The sequence below is a fragment of the Gymnoscopelus microlampas genome, assembly GCF_963454915.1.
Source record: "Gymnoscopelus microlampas genome assembly, chromosome: 15".
Taxonomy (NCBI): Eukaryota; Metazoa; Chordata; class Actinopteri; order Myctophiformes; family Myctophidae; genus Gymnoscopelus; species Gymnoscopelus microlampas.
This window is the reverse complement of record NC_139952.1, coordinates 7,355,094-7,374,291: the sequence shown is the minus strand read 5'-3', so window position 1 is coordinate 7,374,291 and position 19,198 is coordinate 7,355,094. Positions and strand designations below refer to the sequence as shown.

The 19,198-nt window shown below is 41.4% G+C and overlaps 2 protein-coding genes across 6 annotated transcripts in view; one reads left to right on the top strand and one right to left on the bottom strand.

Annotated features, from left to right (window-relative positions):
• phactr4a (phosphatase and actin regulator 4a) overlaps positions 1 to 19,198 on the top strand; it is a 369,306-nt gene that overhangs the window by 7,615 nt on the left and 342,493 nt on the right. The gene's annotated exons all lie outside the window — the stretch shown is intronic.
• The window catches only part of LOC311061566 (GTPase IMAP family member 8-like), a 107,261-nt gene continuing 92,001 nt past the window's right edge, over positions 3,939 to 19,198 (bottom strand). For 3 of the 5 annotated variants that reach the window (XM_084080245.1, XM_084080246.1, XM_084080247.1), the window contains exons 10-14: positions 15,995 to 16,490; positions 15,214 to 15,295; positions 13,714 to 14,415; positions 9,151 to 9,852; positions 3,956 to 6,483 (exon numbers count right to left, since the gene is read on the bottom strand). In XM_084080245.1, the coding sequence (XP_083936371.1) occupies positions 5,882 to 6,483; positions 9,151 to 9,852; positions 13,714 to 14,415; positions 15,214 to 15,295; positions 15,995 to 16,490 (2,584 nt within the window). In that variant the 3' untranslated portion in view covers positions 3,956 to 5,881. Of the gene's footprint in view, positions 6,484 to 9,150; positions 9,853 to 13,713; positions 14,416 to 15,213; positions 15,296 to 15,994; positions 16,491 to 19,198 lie in introns of all 5 variants that reach the window. The other 2 variants (XM_084080243.1, XM_084080244.1) reach the window with 2 other exon arrangements.

The following is a 19,198-nucleotide window of genomic DNA, read 5'->3' as shown; positions in this document are numbered from 1 at the left end:
CCCTCGCTTCCTCTCTCTTCTTTCTCTCTCCCCCTCTCCCTTCTCCCCTCTCCCTCTCCCTCTCCCTCTCTCTCTCTCTCTCCCAATCTCTGTGCTCTCCCCCCTCTACCTCTCTTCCTCTCTCTCTCTCTCTCTCTCTCTCTCTCTCTCTCTCTCTCTCTCTCTCTCTCTCTCTCTCTGTCACCCCCCCTCTCTCTCTCTTTCTATCCCCCATCTCCTCTCTCTCTCTCTCCCTCCCTCTCTCTCTCTAGTTGAAGTATCATCTCCCACTTCACAATCAGAACCCTCCTGAGGGATGGGGTGGGTGGTGGTGGTGGGTGGGGGGTGTAGGGAGGGGGGTGGGGGATGCAGAGTGAAGTGGCACTTAGGATATTGCTTCAAGGACCGCTTCCTCTTGTTAAAGTCGTGGCTGAGGGGCATAAATAGGGGGCCGGGGCGAGCGTCACGTGATTTATGGACATGCGTTCTTCTGAGCCTCTTCATGCCGGCCGCTGCTAACAGGGAACGGTCCAACTGGAGGGACTTCTGCCTTGATTTAGAGTCAAGTTCCCATGGCCCATGGTGGGAAACGGTATAGTGAAAGAGGATGTGTGCGTTTGTGCGTGTGTGTGTGTGTGTGTATATGTGTGTTTGTGTGTGTGTGTGTGTGTGTGTGTGTGTGTGTGTGTGTGTGTGTGTGCGAGTGTGTGTGCGAGTGCGAGTGCGTGCGTGGGTGCGTGCGTGTGTACGTGTGTGTACTTGCATTACCATACTGTGAGGGCCTCATGTCCCCACAAATATATTAGAATTTGAGTTGTGTCTGATTGATACATAGTTGCGCGCCTGTGTTGTGTCTTAAAATTTGTATCCCACAATTTTGTAAACCATTTTTTCACCGACAGACAGAACATTATTATCGGGCAGTTCCTGTCTCATGTCTCAAACCTCATATCGGATATTTAAACTTTTCGCATTTTTTCGTAAATTAATGCTCTGCTCAACGTCGTACTACAATGCCTCACAAAAGTAACAAAAAATAGCTCACATCACGGCGCATTGTGAGCTGTAGATCTGCTATTTTTGCTATTTGCTATTCTTTTAAGTGAATTAAAAAATGTGTGGGTTGAATTTTTATGAAAAGTATCAACAAGAGCTTGTGACTAAATAATAACTACATTGGATCGTGTATTTTTGCTGAGTGTTCAACTCAACTCAACTTCACAGGTGTAAAGAAGTGGGTGAGATTCATCGTGATACAAGCTCCATCGCTGTTTCACAGACAGACAGACAGACAGACAGACAGACAGACAGACAGACAGACAGACAGACAGACAGACAGACAGACCCAATCCCCATTTGAAAATATTTGGTGCAATGGACCTATGACATGTTTGTTGTTTAGATTAGATTAAGTGCAGAATTCTAACTGTCTGTACTCTGTACAATAGGTGGGAAGAGAGAAACCTGTGATCTGAATTGTCATTCTTATACATCCTCTCATCAGATGACCTTCTAGCTGGTGAAATAATAGTCTAATTAACAACATTTAACCTGGCGTCCATATTTTGGGGATGACATTAGAGGTAGACATAGCAAAAAAAATGCAAAAATAGCAGATCTACAAAGATGTATTGTATAATAAGTATAAAACAGGGCATAAGTGGTTAAACTGTTCCTCATCTTGCTGGGGACCCCCTGGAACCCCCTCAAGGACCCCTGTGGGTCCCCGGACCCCACTTTGAGAATCAGAGGTGTATGATATGTTCAGCCCCAGAATAGGAACACTAGAGCAGTGCTTCTCAAACCTTTTCATGTCATGGACCCCCAAATGAATATGTATTTGGCCCCGGACCCCCATCTGAAAATATTTGGAGAGAGGGGCCTCCATACAAGATTTGTGTAGTTAAAATATTTATTTTTTTTGGTCACATTTCATTCAAGATTCTTTTGGAAATAGCCAATGTATAAATAGGGTTAAAGTGATCAAACTGATTTTGATGCTATTACGTAACTCACTTTGCTGGGGACCCCCTGGAAACCCCTCAAGGACCCCTGCAGGGTCCCCGGACCCCACTTTGAGAACCACCGTGCTGTAGGGTTGTGGTTAGAAATAAATAAAGAAGGAACCACGGGCAGACAAACAAAGAAACGACGAATCACTGGTGTTTGTCATCAGCTGATGATGATAATTACACATCTGAGAGGCTGATCACACTCACTGGCTGTCTCTCTTTTTACTCCCTCTCCCACTACTCTCCTTTTATTATACCTCCCTCTCCCTCACCCACCCACCCATCCATCCATCCATCCATCCATCCATCCATCAGGTCATGGGTGACACATCAGAGCTGATTAACTGTGACAATGAGCTACTCACTAATTTACTCATTTATAATATGTTAATATGATTGACATTTCATTTCTGCTCCCTCCCCTCCCCCCCAAACCCGCTATATAGGGCTGTGAGATAGGGCTGTTTGGGGGCCACGTGTGTGTGTGTGTGTGTGTGTGTGTGTGTGTGTGTGTGTGTGTGTGTGTGTGTGTGTGTGTGTGTGTGTGTGTGTGTGTGTGTGTGTGTGTGTGCGCGCGCACGGGCACGTGTGTGCGCGCTGTGTGTGTGTGTGTGTGTGTGTGTGTGTGATGGGGGGGGGGGGGGGGGGGGGGGGGTGGTGTTTGGGCCAGCCAGCCAGCGCTGCTGACAAGCCCATTAAAGGGAGATGGGCGTACAATTATGTGACTAATTCAAAGGCTTCTTTTAATTTGCCAGCATAAAATTGTCAATCTCAGAAACGTAATCAGCCTCGTTCCCGTTTCGGCTCGCGACTAAAAATAAACGAGAATGATAATGTTGCTGCTGCTGCAACTGCTGCTTGCCATGTCTGGTGTTATTTCTCTGTTTATATTGAGGGGATGATGCACTGAGGATAGGCATTAAAAATTGTGAATTTTCTTTCAGTGGCGTGGCTCTGCAGGATGTGAGCTGTCTATAATAGGGTCTGTGAGTCTAGATCAGTGGTTCTCAAACCTTTTAAGTTCATGGACCCCCCAGTTTGATATGTATTAGGCTACAGACCTCCATTAGATAACATTTTCTAAATCTCTGGAGCCCCAATCTGCACTGTAAAATCTTAACTCCGAGAGTGTACAAATGTGAACCAAATGGACCCTTACGGGTCAACTCAAGCAGGTACATGGAATGCAAATGTGTGAGCCGAGATGGACCTCGGCTCACACACTTATATAATATAATATATATATTAACCCTAACCCCGTAACCCTATTTAAAAAGATATACACACACACACACACACACACACACACACACACACACACACACACACACACACACACACACACACACACACACACACACACACACACACACACACACACACACACACACACACACACAATAATATAAATGTTATACTAAAGAAATGCTGTACAAAGTGGACAGCAACCAAAACAGTTATTTGAGAGTTATTTTAGGCTCTTTTCGGTTTGCTCGAAAATGTTTTTGAATACTTGTCATATTTTAGTTGTAGGTCTACTGTTATAATGATTTAGTTCATTGTAAACATACTGCAAGTGGACAAAGTGATAACATACTGCCTCTTAATCCATTCAAACTAAATGAAGACACTCAATTTCAAAGTAAGACTGCATTTAATGGTTTCTTTTTTTGGAATACAATTATGTCTTGTTGCAGTTGAAAAGGTTTGTATAATGCTTAAAGAACAATTAATTCCACACAACACTGAGTCAGTATCACTATGTTGTTCACGAGAAACTTTGAATCATGTTAATATTGGTAAGTAATTAAATGAATGAAGGTTTCCTAAATTGTACCCATCTCTGCAGGCTATTCAACCATGTACAATCCTATAGTCTAGGGGAATAAAGGATTGTCACATACAGGTTGTCCGTTTTTTATTGACCATTTCTTTTCTCTTTTTGTGTTAGATTTGCATGATTTGACAATGAATTATTAAAGCTGGCACCACAGTACCATCTCCACAACAGTGTTAAGCTGCTTTAGTAATGAAGTTTTAACTGAGTAGTATACACATAGGGCCTGGCAAATTACATAAACATAGCAAGCCAAGAATATGGCAGGCGAGCAGGGGACAGCACTACTGCAACTTCTGACAAAATCCTCAGGTGTTTGGTGCTCTTAAGTAGGCAACCCCAACCAATCACTGGAAGGGCTGATGATTGGCATCCAGCACTCAGTAGATATAGGCAGCACCTGGAAATAACCACACACACTCTTAGAACCACTCTGACATACACACATACTACTGCCACTCTCTGACACTCTTCCATAGACACTACTGACACACGTAACACACCATCATAAAACAGTTACTGTACTTACATACTTTGTGTATGAGTTAAATACACAAACCATGGAGGTGCATTGTTATTCTCAGCTGTTTTACTTTGGCCAGGTCAAATCTCTATCATCTTTAAGTGGTTATGGTACAATAAAAAATAAAAAAATCCCCTGCAATTTACCCTGGAAGGCAGCTAGACTCCTTGTTTGTGTGTCAGGAGTTATGAACACACCAAATGTATAGTATAAAGATCAGACATGGAGGTTTTTATTTTGTTGCAGAGATCTTATCTTAAATATAATCTGCCTTTCCCAATTTGGACAACCATGACACTACAATATATGTAAAATGGGAAGCAAACATGAGAGCAGGAAACAATCAATTACCCATAACATTCAAATGAATGGTTATCTACCGCCACCTTGTGGATTTATAGAAAATTACTATTTGTTTTTGTGTACTAGATTTGAACCACAGAATGGAGTGATGCATTATGGGAACCAATTAAACATTACCAACACTCTCCTCAACATTTAAACTGATGTGATGTTGATTGTGTTCGGTGTCAGAGACAGACAGCAGGGGTTCTCAAACCTTTTAATTTCAAGGATCCTCAGTATAGATGTATGTATTTCACAGAATGAAAGCGATCAAATCTAAACTGCAACTGTATTTATAAAGCAATATTATTTCTAACAAGCTAGTTTTTCCTCTAACCTATCCTGTCTCCTCAAGCCCACTGTAATGACACCGTCTATATTAAACAATACTGGCTGCTGATGTAAACAATTGTTTAGATGTGCGCTGTTAAAAAAACTATGTCCAGTCAATTCCATACAATTTATAATTACATATTTATTTATATAGATATATAACACATAGGGTATTGTCTGTCACTCCTAATGTAAAACGCAAAACAAACAAAATAAAACGAAATACAGCCCAAAAAAACAGAGCGAGAGCACAGTCAAAAATTGTTTGAGCCTTGACCTTCACCATATGACCTCTAGTGAACGGAGTAATATAATAAAACACAAATCAAATATATGGCTCTTATACCATCTCTATCAAAAAGTTCAATTCACAAAACTCATAAAAGTTAAAACGTGTCAAGGAATTAAATTGGTTATTATTTTGCACAGATTGTTCTTCATTCAATTGAAACACAAGTAGAAATCATCTTCCACTGGAAAATCCACCATAGTGGGAAACATGGAAATGAAATATGACAAATGCAACATATAATGTACATTATGTACAAAGTGAACCACTCCTCCACTCATGTTAAAATACCTGTACACAGAAAAAGAATGGTTCTGAAATTGTTCTTTAAAAGGCTATATGGTTCTACAAAGAACCATCACCTACCAAAGAACCATTTTATTTAGTGAATGGTTCTTCATGTTCAGGTTTACTTTCTCATAATGGATCTAGAGCACTGTTTTCCAAACAGTGGGTCGGGACCCATGTTTTGGGTCGCGGACCAATTCTTATGGGTTAATCTGCTTTTCCCCCCTGTTTTCTACATAAAATATATACATAAATAATTTAAAGATTTCTATCACTCAGGTGAAGTCTATCACTAAACATCTCCCTGTATCTCCCGCCACCATCTCCTCTATCTTCAGCAGCAGCTCTGTGACCTGAGTCTCATCACCCCTGTTCTTGTTGTTGAAGACATGATATCTGTTCCCACATTTCTCAACAAGCCTCTGCAGGGCCTCTCCTTCACTCTCAATGTACTGCTCAATGGATTTATCTCCTAGACGGTCTCCATTGGTGAACAGTAGTATAGTGTGACTCCAAACTCTCTCACTTAGAAGCTGCATGTGCTCCTCTGCTGATTTAACATAATCGGCTTTGTATGAGTGGCTAGCTTTTATAACCAGGAGGAGAACATGTGGTGGAGGACACAGAGATGCACTTAGAACTATCTCCTGTTTGATCAGCTCAGATGTGGATTTTAGACGGTGATTCTGCCACCATCCTGGACTGTTGACCACAGTGACCTGTCTCCCTGCTACGCCTCCCTGTCTCTTCTCACACTGAGCTGTTTCCTCTAACCTAAACTCCTCTGTACCCAGGATGGTGTTTCCTGATGAACTCTTCCCTGAAGTTTTATATCCCAGAAGTATAATGCTCATCTCTGGCAGATGGAGGTCATCACCTGAAATAAGAGGAAGAACAAATTCAGCATGTCTGTCTGTCTGTCTGTCTGTCTGTCTGTCTGTCTGACCTGCATCACTGGAAGCCTCTAGACAGCAATAGATACACAATAGTGTACCCAGGCTTTTGGATGCTGTGAAACTGGAAGAATTGTATTGGTAAAACAATCTTGTTTAACCAACAAAATTCAAACGTTCATGACTTTTCAATATAAGCCAGAGAAGCAGATAATTTTAAGGTGCGTTTATCACCTAAAAGTTAAAATAAAAATGAGAGATTATATGTAGTCAATTAACAAAAAATAATATTTAAAAAAACAGAATGGTCATTTAATAAAAATACTGTGATGTAGAATAGTGTTATCCAAACAATGGGTCAGGACCCATTTTTGTGTCGCGGACATCTTTTTCTGGGTCACAGATAAATGTTAAGGAACAAATTTTGCAGGAAGAACATTAAATAAATAATGTTATTATTATTAAGTATTGCGGATTACAAGTGTTTTGCCATTGCATGGCAGGCACACTTAACTACATAGATCGGGCATTAGCCCGATCTATGTAAAGTGCTTTGGATAAAAGCGCTATATAAATGCACCATTTACAATACCTTGGGCTGTTCATTTTGCTCTCAACAAGACTTTTTTCATAACTAAAATACAAGGACAAGCGGTATTGTTGTGGCACAGCCTGAATCGAGTGTTAAGCTGCATACACACCAAGAAAAGCAAAGCAATGAATAAGCTTTTATTTTCAATATAATCTCTATGCAAATCGGCTTTTACATTTTTATATCAGCTTTTTAAAGCTAAAATATAAAGGCTTCTCTAGACCTCATTCTTGAAGCAGCTTTATAAAGTGGTTTCTAGCCTTCAGCTTTTTAAAGCTTTTAGGCTAGCCAATCAGAGCACAGCATGATCTGAGCTCATTCAGCCAAAGAAATGTCAACCCATATCTAACAGCAGACACAGAGGTGGAGGAATTCCCACTATTTTTTTTTTTTTTTAAATAACGGCTGTATATGTAATATTAATGATGATTTGGCATGAACATGGCATACATGGACTGAAATATAAGGATATATAACCAACAAGTTGTGGAAACAGTGAAAACCGATTGCGTTCTGTCGTGACAGGCTCCTGCCTCCACCCCAACTCTCCCGGGGGAGAGGAGACAGACCTGCCACACGGTCCCCTGTCCCCAGTTCTCACCGGGCGGAGCGGGATGTAAAAGCAGCATATGTGACCACTGAACGCCTGAGGCCGACCGTAGCTAAATAGACACCCACAAAAACAAATATTAAATCTATAGACAGACAACAGACTTTCATATGAATTAATAACCTTCATCACCGACACACCGAGTGTGTGTGATTATGATCATTCTGGCCTGCTCTCTGGGTCTCACACGGGCACGAGGAACACTGAACCGGCATGTATATATCAATCTCTCTCCCCGCCCAGGCAGAGGAGGGTGTGTGTGTGTGTGTGTGTGTGTGTGTGTGTGTGTGTGTGTGTGTGTGTGTGTGTGTGTGTGTGTGTGTGCGCCGCTGTTTAGAATCGCAATGTATTCACACTTGGTATAGTAGCTGTACATGTAATATTAATTTATCTTTCATGAATTAATGAATAACCTTTATATCAGGTGTGTGATCTGTGATCACTCTGACCCAACTCTCGAAGTTTGTCACTCTGCACCAGTGATGGAAAAAGTACTCACATGTTTTACTTAAGTAAAAGTATCAATACTGCAATGTAGATATACTCTGTTACAAGTTGAAGTCCCGTATTAAAAACTGTACTTGAGTAAAAGTACAAAAGTATCTGCATTAAAATATACCTAAAGTACCAAAAGTAGAAAGTCCTCATTATGCAGAAAGTCCCATTTCACAAGCTTTCAAATGTGTAAAACTAGAGGTGCGGGTCGCTACGCGACCCTTCCGTCTAGTCGCTGGCGCGAGGCTCTCGTGTAGTAGGCTGTAGACGTTTTCGACACGCAAACCAAAAGCGAGAGCAACAGCAGTGTTTGTTTCGAGACGCAAACCGAAAACGAAAGCAAACTGAGAGACGGACACATTTCACGCGTTCATCTATCTATCTATTCACACAGGTTCTTGCAGGACCAGAATGTGCGGCACAGATTGATGAAGCAGCCAGCTCAACCCAGCGAGACGGCGTTCGCTGCGTGCAACCCTCCCAAAGAGTCAGACAGACAGTATTTGGATGGGGGGGCGGGGTTGACGGGGTTGCCATGTGTTTTGAAAATAGCAGATCTGCAAGCTCACAATGTGTTGCATCACGACACATTGTGCGCTTGTAGATCTGCTATTTTCACTATTATATACGGCTTAAGTGGTTAATTCATAAAGGATTTATTTATTATACGTTTGGGTCCTGGGGAGACACCAAATGTTTCTTTTTGGTCTCGAGCTGAAAAAGTTTGAGAACCTTTAATGTAAAAGAGTGAAATGAGACACTAAGGAGAGACAATGCAGAGAAGATAAGCTATTTTCTAAATGCATAAATGTTCAATATTCAACATTTAACTTACATAATGACATGTGCCTACAGTACATGTCTTTATGTGTTAGTTGTATTTGTCTTTATTTTGAGAAGTGTGTTGCAGATGATGATAGTGACAGAAGTGATTTCAATGAAATAATTACATACCCATCATTGACCTGATGCTCTCTCGTTCTTTCTTCACCTGCATCTGTCGTTGTGTTGCTCGTTCATCCTGTATGCTCTTTTTCTTCTCAGTCTCCTCTAACACTCTTCTGTCTATCTCTAAACATCTCCCTGTATCTCCTGCCACCATCTCCTCTATCTTCAGCAGCAGCTCTGTGACCTGAGTGTCATCACCCCTGTTCTTATTGTTGAAGACATGATACCTGTTCCCACATTTCTCAACAAGCCTCTGCAGGGCCTCTCCTGCACTCTCAATGTACTGCTCAATGGATTTATCTCCTAGACAGTCTCCAAAGGTGAACAGTATTATAGTGTGACTCCAAACTCTCTCACTTAGAAGCTGCATGTGCTCCTCTATGTATTTAACATAATCAGCATTGTATGCTCGGGCAGCTTTTATAACCAGGAGGAGAACATGTGGTGGAGGACACAGAGATGCACTAAGAACTATCTCCTGTTTTATCAGCTCAGATGTGGACTTTAGAGGGCGATTAGCCCTCCATCCTGGAGTGTTGACCACAGTGACCTGTCTCCCTGCTACGCCTCCCTGTCTCTTCTCACACTGAGCTGTTCTCTCTAACGTAAATTCATCTCTACCGAGGATGGTGTTTCCTGATGAATTCTTCCCTGAACGTGTATGTCCCAGAAGTAACATTCTTATCTCTGGCAGATGGAGGTCATCACCTGAAATAAAAATAAAGAACAAATTCAGCATGTACACAACATGTCTGTCTGTCTGTCTGTCTGTCTGTCTGTCTGTCTGTCTGTCTGTCGGTCTGTCGGTCTGTCGGTCTGTCTGTCTGTCTGTCTGTCTGTCTGTCTCTCTGTCCTGCATCACTGGAAGCCTCTAGACAGCAATAGATACACAATAGTTTACCCAGTGTTTTGGATGCTGTGAAACTGGAATAATTGTGTTGGTAAAACAATCTTGTTTCACCAACAAAATTCAAACGTTCATGACTTTTCAATATTAGCCAGAGAAACAGATAATTTTAAGGTGCGTTTATCACCTCAAAGTTAAAATAAAAATAATAGATTACATGTAGTCAATTAACAAAAAAATATTTTAAAAAACAGAATGGTCCTTTAATAAAAAATACTGTGATGTAGAACAGTGTTTCCCAAACTATGGGTCAGGACCCATTTTTGTGTCAAAGACATCTTTTTCTGGGTCACAGATAAATGTTAAGGAACAAAGTTTGCACGTAGAATATTACATAACTATTATTATTATTATTATTATTATTATTAAGTATTGCGGATTACAAGTGTTTTGCCATTGCATGGTAGGCACACTTAACTTAAGTTTTCAAATAATTAGAGTGGAGTAAAAGTATAATATTTTCCTCTGAGATGTAGTGGAGTAGAAGTAAAAGTACAGAAAATTGGTAATACTCTAAATATTGTAAAGTAAAAATACCCCAACATTGTACTTAAGTACAGTACACTTTACACCACTGGCTAGCAGACGCTGACAAGATCGTCAGTCAGATGAGGGGATTCCTCTTACGATTTTGTAAAGCAATTCAAAGCAATGGGGCGGCAGTGGCTCAGGGGTAAAGTGGCCGGTAGAGTGGCCGGATGGAAGCCGTGAGGTTTCCAGTTCGATCCCGGGCTCTCCCAGAATAATTAGTGTCGAAGTGTCCTTGAGCAAGATGCTGAACCCCTAATTGCTCCCGATGAGCAGGTTGGTGCCTTGCATGGTTTCCTCTGCCATCGGTGTGTGAATGTAATGGAAGATCTATGTAAAGCGTTTTGGATAAAACCGCTATATATGTAACATAGTTCAATAGGTTGTAGTTAAAATCCCACTAAATGGGGAAACTACGCCACCTGTTGTTCTACATGCCTGCACCAAGCTTCATAGTAGCAAGGGACTATGGGTAATCCTCAGAGCAATGGAGGATTCTCATGAGAGGTAACGTCTATGTATGTATCTGGGCTAACTGTCTGAAAGTTAACTATATTAGACTAATTCTGTCACGTTTTTGTTGGGTCAATCATTCATTTTGTGTATGTTTATTTACTTGTAAAAACCGTCTCCAGTACAAGTAGCTGACATATTGTGTTGTCTTCCCAGACAGACAAGTGCTTTTGATGTCCACATGTGCTGACATAATGTCTCCTATGTCCATGTATTGTGAATGCAGGTATGTTGTCAAAGAGTGTTGTAATTTCATTGTGCAAATTGTGCAATTCATGTTTGATGCAAATTCATGTGATTTGATAAATATGCTAAAATACTATAAAAATGTTAACAGTTCATGGTAAAATACACTACATGTATTTTATATGTTTTGTATGGTACATTAAGAGGACTGTCTTGTTTTATTTTGTTATATTTATGTAAACTGTATAAGAATCCACTATACGATCACTAGATCAGAATACTGTGTATAGTATACTATGGTAATTCTCAGAGCAATGGAGGATTCTCATGAGAGACAGACAAGTGCTTTTGATGTCCACATGTGCTGACATACTGTCTCCTATGTCCATTTATTGTGAATGCAGAATAAACACCCTGCTGCTGAGCTGTTACCACCACCTGAACTCTGACTGTGTTTAATTCAGAGAGGAGACATCTAACATCGGTCACATATAAATGCACCATTTACAATACCTTGGGCTGTTCATTTTGCTCTCAACAAGACTTTTTTCATAACTAAAATACAAGGACAAGCGATATTGTTGTGGCACAGCCTGGCTCGAGTGTTAAGCTGCATACAAACCAAGAAAAGCAAAACAATGAATCAGCTTTTATTTTCAATATAATCTCTATGCAAATCAGCTTTTTAATTTTTATATCAGCTTTTTAAAGCTAAAATATAAAGACTTCTCTAGACCTCTTTCTTGAAGCAGCTTTTTAAAGTGGTTTCTAGCCTTCAGCTTTTTAAAGCTTTTAGGCTAGCCAATCAGAGCACAGCATGATCTGAGTAGGCGGGGATTAGCTCAATCAGCCAAATAAATGTCAACCCATATATCACAGCAGACATGGAGGTGGAGGAGTTCCCACTATTTCGTTTTTTTTTTAAATAACAGTAAGTGTAATATTAATGATGATTTGGCATGAACATGGCATGTATATGGACTGAAATATAAGGATATATAACCAATAAGTCCTGGAAACAGTGAAAACCGATTGTGTTCTGTCGTGACAGGCTCCTGCCTCCACCCCAACTCTCCCGGGGGAGAGGAGACAGAGCTGGGGCCCGGCCTGCCACACGTTCCCCTGTCCCCGGTTCTAACTGGGCGGAGCGGGGTATAAAAGCAGCATATGTGACCACTGAACGCCTGAGGCCGACCGTAGCTAAACACACACCCACAAAAACGAATCTATATATGAAATCTATAGACAGACAACAACAAACTTTCAATATTCATTAATAACCTTCCTCACTGACACAGAGTTTGTTTGTGATTATGATCACTCTGGCCTGCTCTCTGGGTCTCCCACGGGCACGAGGAGCTCTGAACCAGCATGTATATATCGAACTCTCTCCCCGCCCAGGCAGAGGAGGGGACGCGCGCGCGCGCGCGTGTGTGTGTGTGTGTGTGTGTGTGTGTGTGTGCGGCTATTTTCTGAAAATTTGACAACTTTTACTTTGGGAGTCAAAGTATATTTTGATGCTAAAACGTTTGTACACTGCAAGCTCCAAACCCCCCCCCCCCCCTCTGTCATAAAGACTATACAAAAGAAAAGCCGATCTACAATGTGATGTGTGATGAGCTTGTAGATCTGCTATTTTGGAAAAAGCTTGTCAGTCTTTGGGAAGTGTGAGTAGAGGTGGCGGCAGTGGCTCAGGGGTAGAGTGGCCGGTAGAGCGGCCGGAAGGCAACTGCAAGCTTCACAGTTAGATCCCGGGCTCCCCCAGAATTAGTGTCCTTGAGCAAGATGCTGAACCCCTAATTGCTCCCGATGAGCAGGTGCCTTGCATGGTTTCCTCCGCCATCGGTGTGTAAATGGGTGAAATATTGATGGCAATAAATTTGTCAATTTCAAGCTCAAATTTAACATTAATGGTGTGTATTGGTCAACATAACCCCACACAACTCCCTCCACCCCCACACCCCATACCCCCTCTCACACACACACACACACACACACACACACACACACACACACACACACACACACACACACACACACACACACACACACACACACACTTTTTATAACTACAGTTTTTTTTGCTTTAAAGCAAGCCCACATTGTTTCTTCAGGAACAATATTTCTAGTTTATTATACGTTTGGGTCCTGGGGAGACACCAAATGTATCTTTTTGTTCTGGAGCTGAAAAAGTTTGAGAACCCTTGATGAACAAGACTGAAATGAGACACTAACACTAAGGAGAGGCAATACAGAGAAGATAAATCATTTTCTCAATGCATCATGTTCAATATTCAATATTTACCTTACTGTATATCTTCACATGTACCTACAGTAAATGTGTTTGTGTGTTAGTTTATATTTGTCTTTATGTTGAGAAGTGAGTTGCAGATGATGTTAGTGACAGAAGTGATTTCAATGAAATAATTACATACCCATCATTGACCTGATGCTCCCTCGTTCTTTCTTCACCTTCATCTGTCGTTGTGTTGCTCTTTCCTCCTGTGTTCTCTTTTTCTTCTCAATCTCCTCTAACACTCTTCTGTCTATCTCAAAACATCTCACTCTATCTCCTGCCACCATCTCCTCTATCTTCAGCAGCAGCTCTGTGACCTGAGTGTCATCACCCCTGTTCTTATTGTTGAAGACATGATACCTGTTCCCACATTTCTCAACAAGCCTCTGCAGGGCCTCTCCTTCACTCTCAATGTACTGCTCAATGGATTTATCTCCTAGACGGTCTCCAGAGGTGAACAGTATTACAGTTTGACTCCACACTCTCTCACTTAGAAGCTGCATGTGCTCCTCTATGTATTTACAAAAATCTTTCTTTGAGACGTCAACACTTATAACAAGGAGGAGAACATGTGGTCCTTGAGGACACAGTGATGCACTAAGGACTATCTCTTGTTTGATCAGCTCAGATGTCATCTTTAAAGGTTTATTCCGCCACCATCCTGGAGTGTTGACCACAGTGACCTGTCTCCCTGCTACGTTTCCCTGTCTCTTCTCACACTGAGCTGTTTCCTCTAACCTAAACTCCTCTGTACCCAGGATGGTGTTTCCTGATGAACTCTTCCCTGAAGTTTTAGATCCCAGAAGTATAATTCTCATCTCTGGCAGATGGAGGTCATCACCTGAAATAAAAGAAAGAACAAATTCAGCATCTGTCTGTCTGTCTGTCTGTCTGTCTGTCTGTCTGTCTGTCTGTCTGTCTGTCTGCCTGTCTGCCTGCCTGCCTGCCTGCCTGCCTGCCTGCCTGCGTGCCTACCTGTTTGTCTCTGTCTGTCTCCTTGTGTTTGATGTACTAAATTGTGTAATTAATAGTTTGGCTGATTCTTTTTTTTAAATATATTTTAGGGGCATTTTCTGCCTTTATATATAGAGATAGCAGACTGACGGGAAATGGGGAGAGCGAGATGGGGAGTGACACACAACAAAGGTCGTCGGGATCGGGAGTCGAACCCGCAACACTCTCTGAGGCTGGCATTGGCAGCCTATAGGTGCCCAGACGGCTATGCCAGCCGTCCAGGCCGGCCTAGTCTTTTAATATCACTTACATCATGTTCCTGAATGGATTTGTTGTGCTTCAACATTTTTCAATTTAGGTGCACATGTGCTCATTAGAAGAAAAAGAAGAAACATTTTTACAGTAAAGGCCTGTCAGTGGCCGTTAGAGACTTTCTCCTAACCTTTGTAGGCATCATGCAAATGACATTTGACTGAGTACAGGCCTCTCAGACCTCATGGTACTTATATTTATTTTAAAAACTTGGGCCTTATTTTTAGATAATTTGGGACCACAAATAAAGGGGTGTGTGTAAAATGATTGGAATTGGTCCATGTGGTCACCTCTAAACATTTTGCATCTGGAGGGGTACAGTTATACAACCTATGTATGTTTCTTTTTTTGGCAGTTTATTTTCTTTTCTCACCTTCCTTTTCAACCTCCATCTTCATCCTCTTACATGCAACCTCCTGATGCTCTTCAGACTCATCATTAGCCACAAACGATTCCTTTTAAGAATAATGATCACAAGCTTATTTAGTTATGCATTTGATCTAAATTTGACAGACATGGATTTGATCGCAATCATAGACTAAAATTATACAGTACACATGGAAAGATTAGGGTTGTTAAATGGTTATTTAAAAGGCCATATGGTTCCACGAAGAACCATCACCTCCTAAAGAAACATTTAATTTAGTGAATGGTTCATCATGTTCCTCTTATGGTTCTAGAGAAGAGAACCATTATGATTCCTCAAAGAACAATTTTTGATTGTTCTATGAGGCACCTTTAACCACTTAAACCCTAGCATTCCAATTTTAGGCATGTCTTACAGTAGGTGAACATTCATCATAAATAGCAGATCTACAACCTCACAACGTGTCGCAATGCAACGCGTTGTGAGCTTGTAGATCTGGGAAAAAGGAGCAGACCAAGTATAGACCCCTGGGAGATGCCAGTCAATGAAGTATATAGGGTTTAAGTTGAATAATTGGTTATTTAAAGAACTTCTCAAATGGTTCTTCTCAATCTATGGCATCACGCTAAAGATCATTTTCGGTTCCAGTTTGCACTTTTTTTTTCCTGTATGTAGCTCTACTTTCTAAACATAGTTTCATAATTATGTTTCAAAGCAAAAGAGAAGCTGTTTCACAGCAGACATTAAAGCCCTTATAACCACAGGTGTGTACAAACATTACTTTCACCTCTTTGATGTCCTCCATTCTCCCAGAGTTCTCCTCCCACTGTGAGAGTCTTGTGTCTTCATTGACCTGGACCAGGGTGTGTTTCTGCAGTGCTGGGACAGTGTAGTGATGCCTGACATGATTCTCACAGTAGGAGACGCCACACGTCACACAGGTCTTGACGGCTCTGAGCTTGAGGCTGGAGCAGATATCACAAGCTACATCTCCAGGTCCAGCCTGTGGCAGAGTGGGACAGGCTGGACTAAAGCTTGTCTCCTGGATAGCCTGCACTGTCCAGTTCAAGGCTATGTTAACAGAGAGTAAAGGACGGACTGGGTAGATCTTCTCACACTGGGGGCACACATAGTCTCCTGTAGGGCCTGGCTGGGACCAGCAAATATTGATGCAATGCTTGCAGTAACTGTGTCCACAGGGAATGGACACAGGGTTCCTCAGAATGGAAGAACACAAACTGCACATGACACAGACTGAGGTCAGTAGACTGGAGCTGAACTCCCTGGGGGGAGGGGGAGGGGGGGTGGTAAGACAGTGTGAGAGACAAAGTGAGATGAGGCTGGGTAGAAAGAAAATACCTAAAAACATTGTAGCCTAAAGGGGCGTTCCAACCAAAAGATGAAAAAAATCAACAGGTTGTCAGACAAAGCCAGGAGGATCAAACATTGATGAGCGGCGCTCCTCTCCAAATGTTCAGCACTCAGGGTGCTCTGCCAAAAAACGCTAGATGCTGAGAGTGCTGATATGAAACATGATTTAAGAAACGACAACCCCAAATACATTCTTAAAGGTGTGGTGACATGAAAAATATGTTTTTCACACTTTTAGAGCATATCCGTGGTCATCATATGGGCATACCTAACAATAGATGCCAATAAAAATAAAAATAAACATTTTTGTGTATTTTTTTATCTAAAGTCCCTAAAACGCCAATCTTAATTAGTGTGGTTGCCCTAACAGGGCAACCAGACTATTGTTAGTGTGGTTGCCCAACAGGGCAACCAGACTATAGTTATCTTCACACTTTATTATTATTATAGATAAACAATACTTTCAGCCGCATCTCCTCCCACAGTTTTTATCCCCTAATGTTGTGCCATATATCAAAATGACCGTCTAAATCGGGAATCGTGCGCGTGTATAGGGCTAAGATATTGGTTAAATAGTTTAATTGATATTGATTTATTAGTGCATAAAATTTCCCCATCCACTTTAATGTAAAAGTGAAAAAACTCAAATTCAAGTATTTTTTTCTCAGAAACCGTAAGAGCTAGAGTTAGTAGATTTGGAGGAAAGGTTCATAATATTGTCCGAAATTATTATAAAAATAATTAAACCAATCGGCCTCATGGTGGCGCTATAACAGCCCCCTTTACGTTTTGGCCTATAACTTTTGAACCGTAGGTCGTAAAATCAAAATTTCTTTTCCCCTGGATTCCTTGGGTCATTACGCAACTTCCCATATAGGCCACGCCCATTTGCGTCTGGATAGATTTTCCGCCATTTTGAATTTTCTTCAAAACACACTTTTAGCTCCTCCTCCCATATATTTTGTCCAAATTTCACAAAAATCGGTACACATGATCTCTGGACCCATGCGATAATCTGGACCGAAACAGAATTTTGATAGTCCATACCGTTCGTCCGTAAATGGCTTCCAAAGTTAGCGGAAGGGGCCCGTTTTACAAAAAAGGCCACAAATCACAAACGAAACGTCCAGTCAATCCCAAATTTGAATCACATGTCAAGGGTGGTTTACTCAACAAATCCCCAAAAGCATTTCCACTTTGATCCATAGGGGGCGCCACAAATGCTCAAACTGTAACCGTTTGATGCAAAAACCTTATGTTGGGGGGATCAATCCTCTCAAAATGAAACGCAAGTGATCTCAGGAGTTATGTGACAATGTAATTGGCGCAGCCTCTGATGGTATTCCTCCCAGCGTATTCCTCGAGTCCCGACGGCAGCGATCCGCGACTCGCGTCGGCGCAACCACACTCTGCAATTGCCCTGAATTGCGACGCGTCTAGTTAGTGTGGTTGCCCAACAGGGCAACCAGACTATAGTACTCTATAGCTTTCTTTATTTATAGATTAACTTTTTTCGAACCGTTACTCCTCCCACAGTTTGTATCCCCCAATGTTGTGCCATATGTCAAAATGACCGTCTAAATCGGGAATCGTGCGCGTGTATAGGGCTAAGAGATTGGTTGAATAGTTTAATTGATATTAATTTATTAGTGCCATTAAATGTCCCCATCCACTTTAATGGAAAAGTGAAAAAACTCAAATTCAAGTATTTTTTTCTCAGAAACCGTAAGAGCTAGAGTTATCAGATTCGGAGGGATAATTCATAATATTGTCCAAAATTATTGGAAAAAATATCACACCATTCGGCCTCATGGTGGCGCTATAACATCCCCCTTTACGTTTTGGCCTGTAACTCTTGAACCGTAGGTCCGAAAATCAAAATTTCTTTTCACCTGGATTCCTTGGGTCACTACGCATCTCCCCATATAGGCCACGCCCATTTGCGTCAGGATAGATTTTTTGATATTGATTTATTTGTGCATTAAATTTCCCCATCCACTTTAATGGGAATTGCAAAAACTCCCATTCAAGTATTTTTTTCTCGGACACCGTAAGGGCTACAGTTACAAGACTTGGAGGGGAGGTTAATAGTTTTTTGGAAAATTATTAAGAAAATAATCACACCAGTCGGCCACATGGTGGCGCTATAACAGCCCCCTTTACGTTTTGGCCTGTAACTCTTGAACCGTAGGTCCTAAAATCAAAATTTCTTTTCACCTGGATTCCTTGGGTCACGACGCATCTCCCCATATAGGCCACGCCCATTTGCGTCTTGATAGATTTTTTTATATTGATTTATTAGTGCATTAAATATCCCCATTCACTTTAATGGGAATTGCAAAAACTCCCATTCAAGTATTTTTTTCTCGGAAACCGTAAGGGCTACAGTTACAAGACTTGGAGGGGAGGTTAATGTTTTTTTGCAAAATTATTATGAAAATAATCACACCAGTCGGCCACATGGTGGCGCTATAACAGCCCCCTTTACGTTTTGGCCTATAACTCTTGAACCGTAGGTCGTAAAATCAAAATTTATTTTTCCCTGGATTCCTTGGTTCACGACGCATCTCCCCATATAGGCCACGCCCATTGCGTCAGGATAAATGTTCCGCCATTTAGA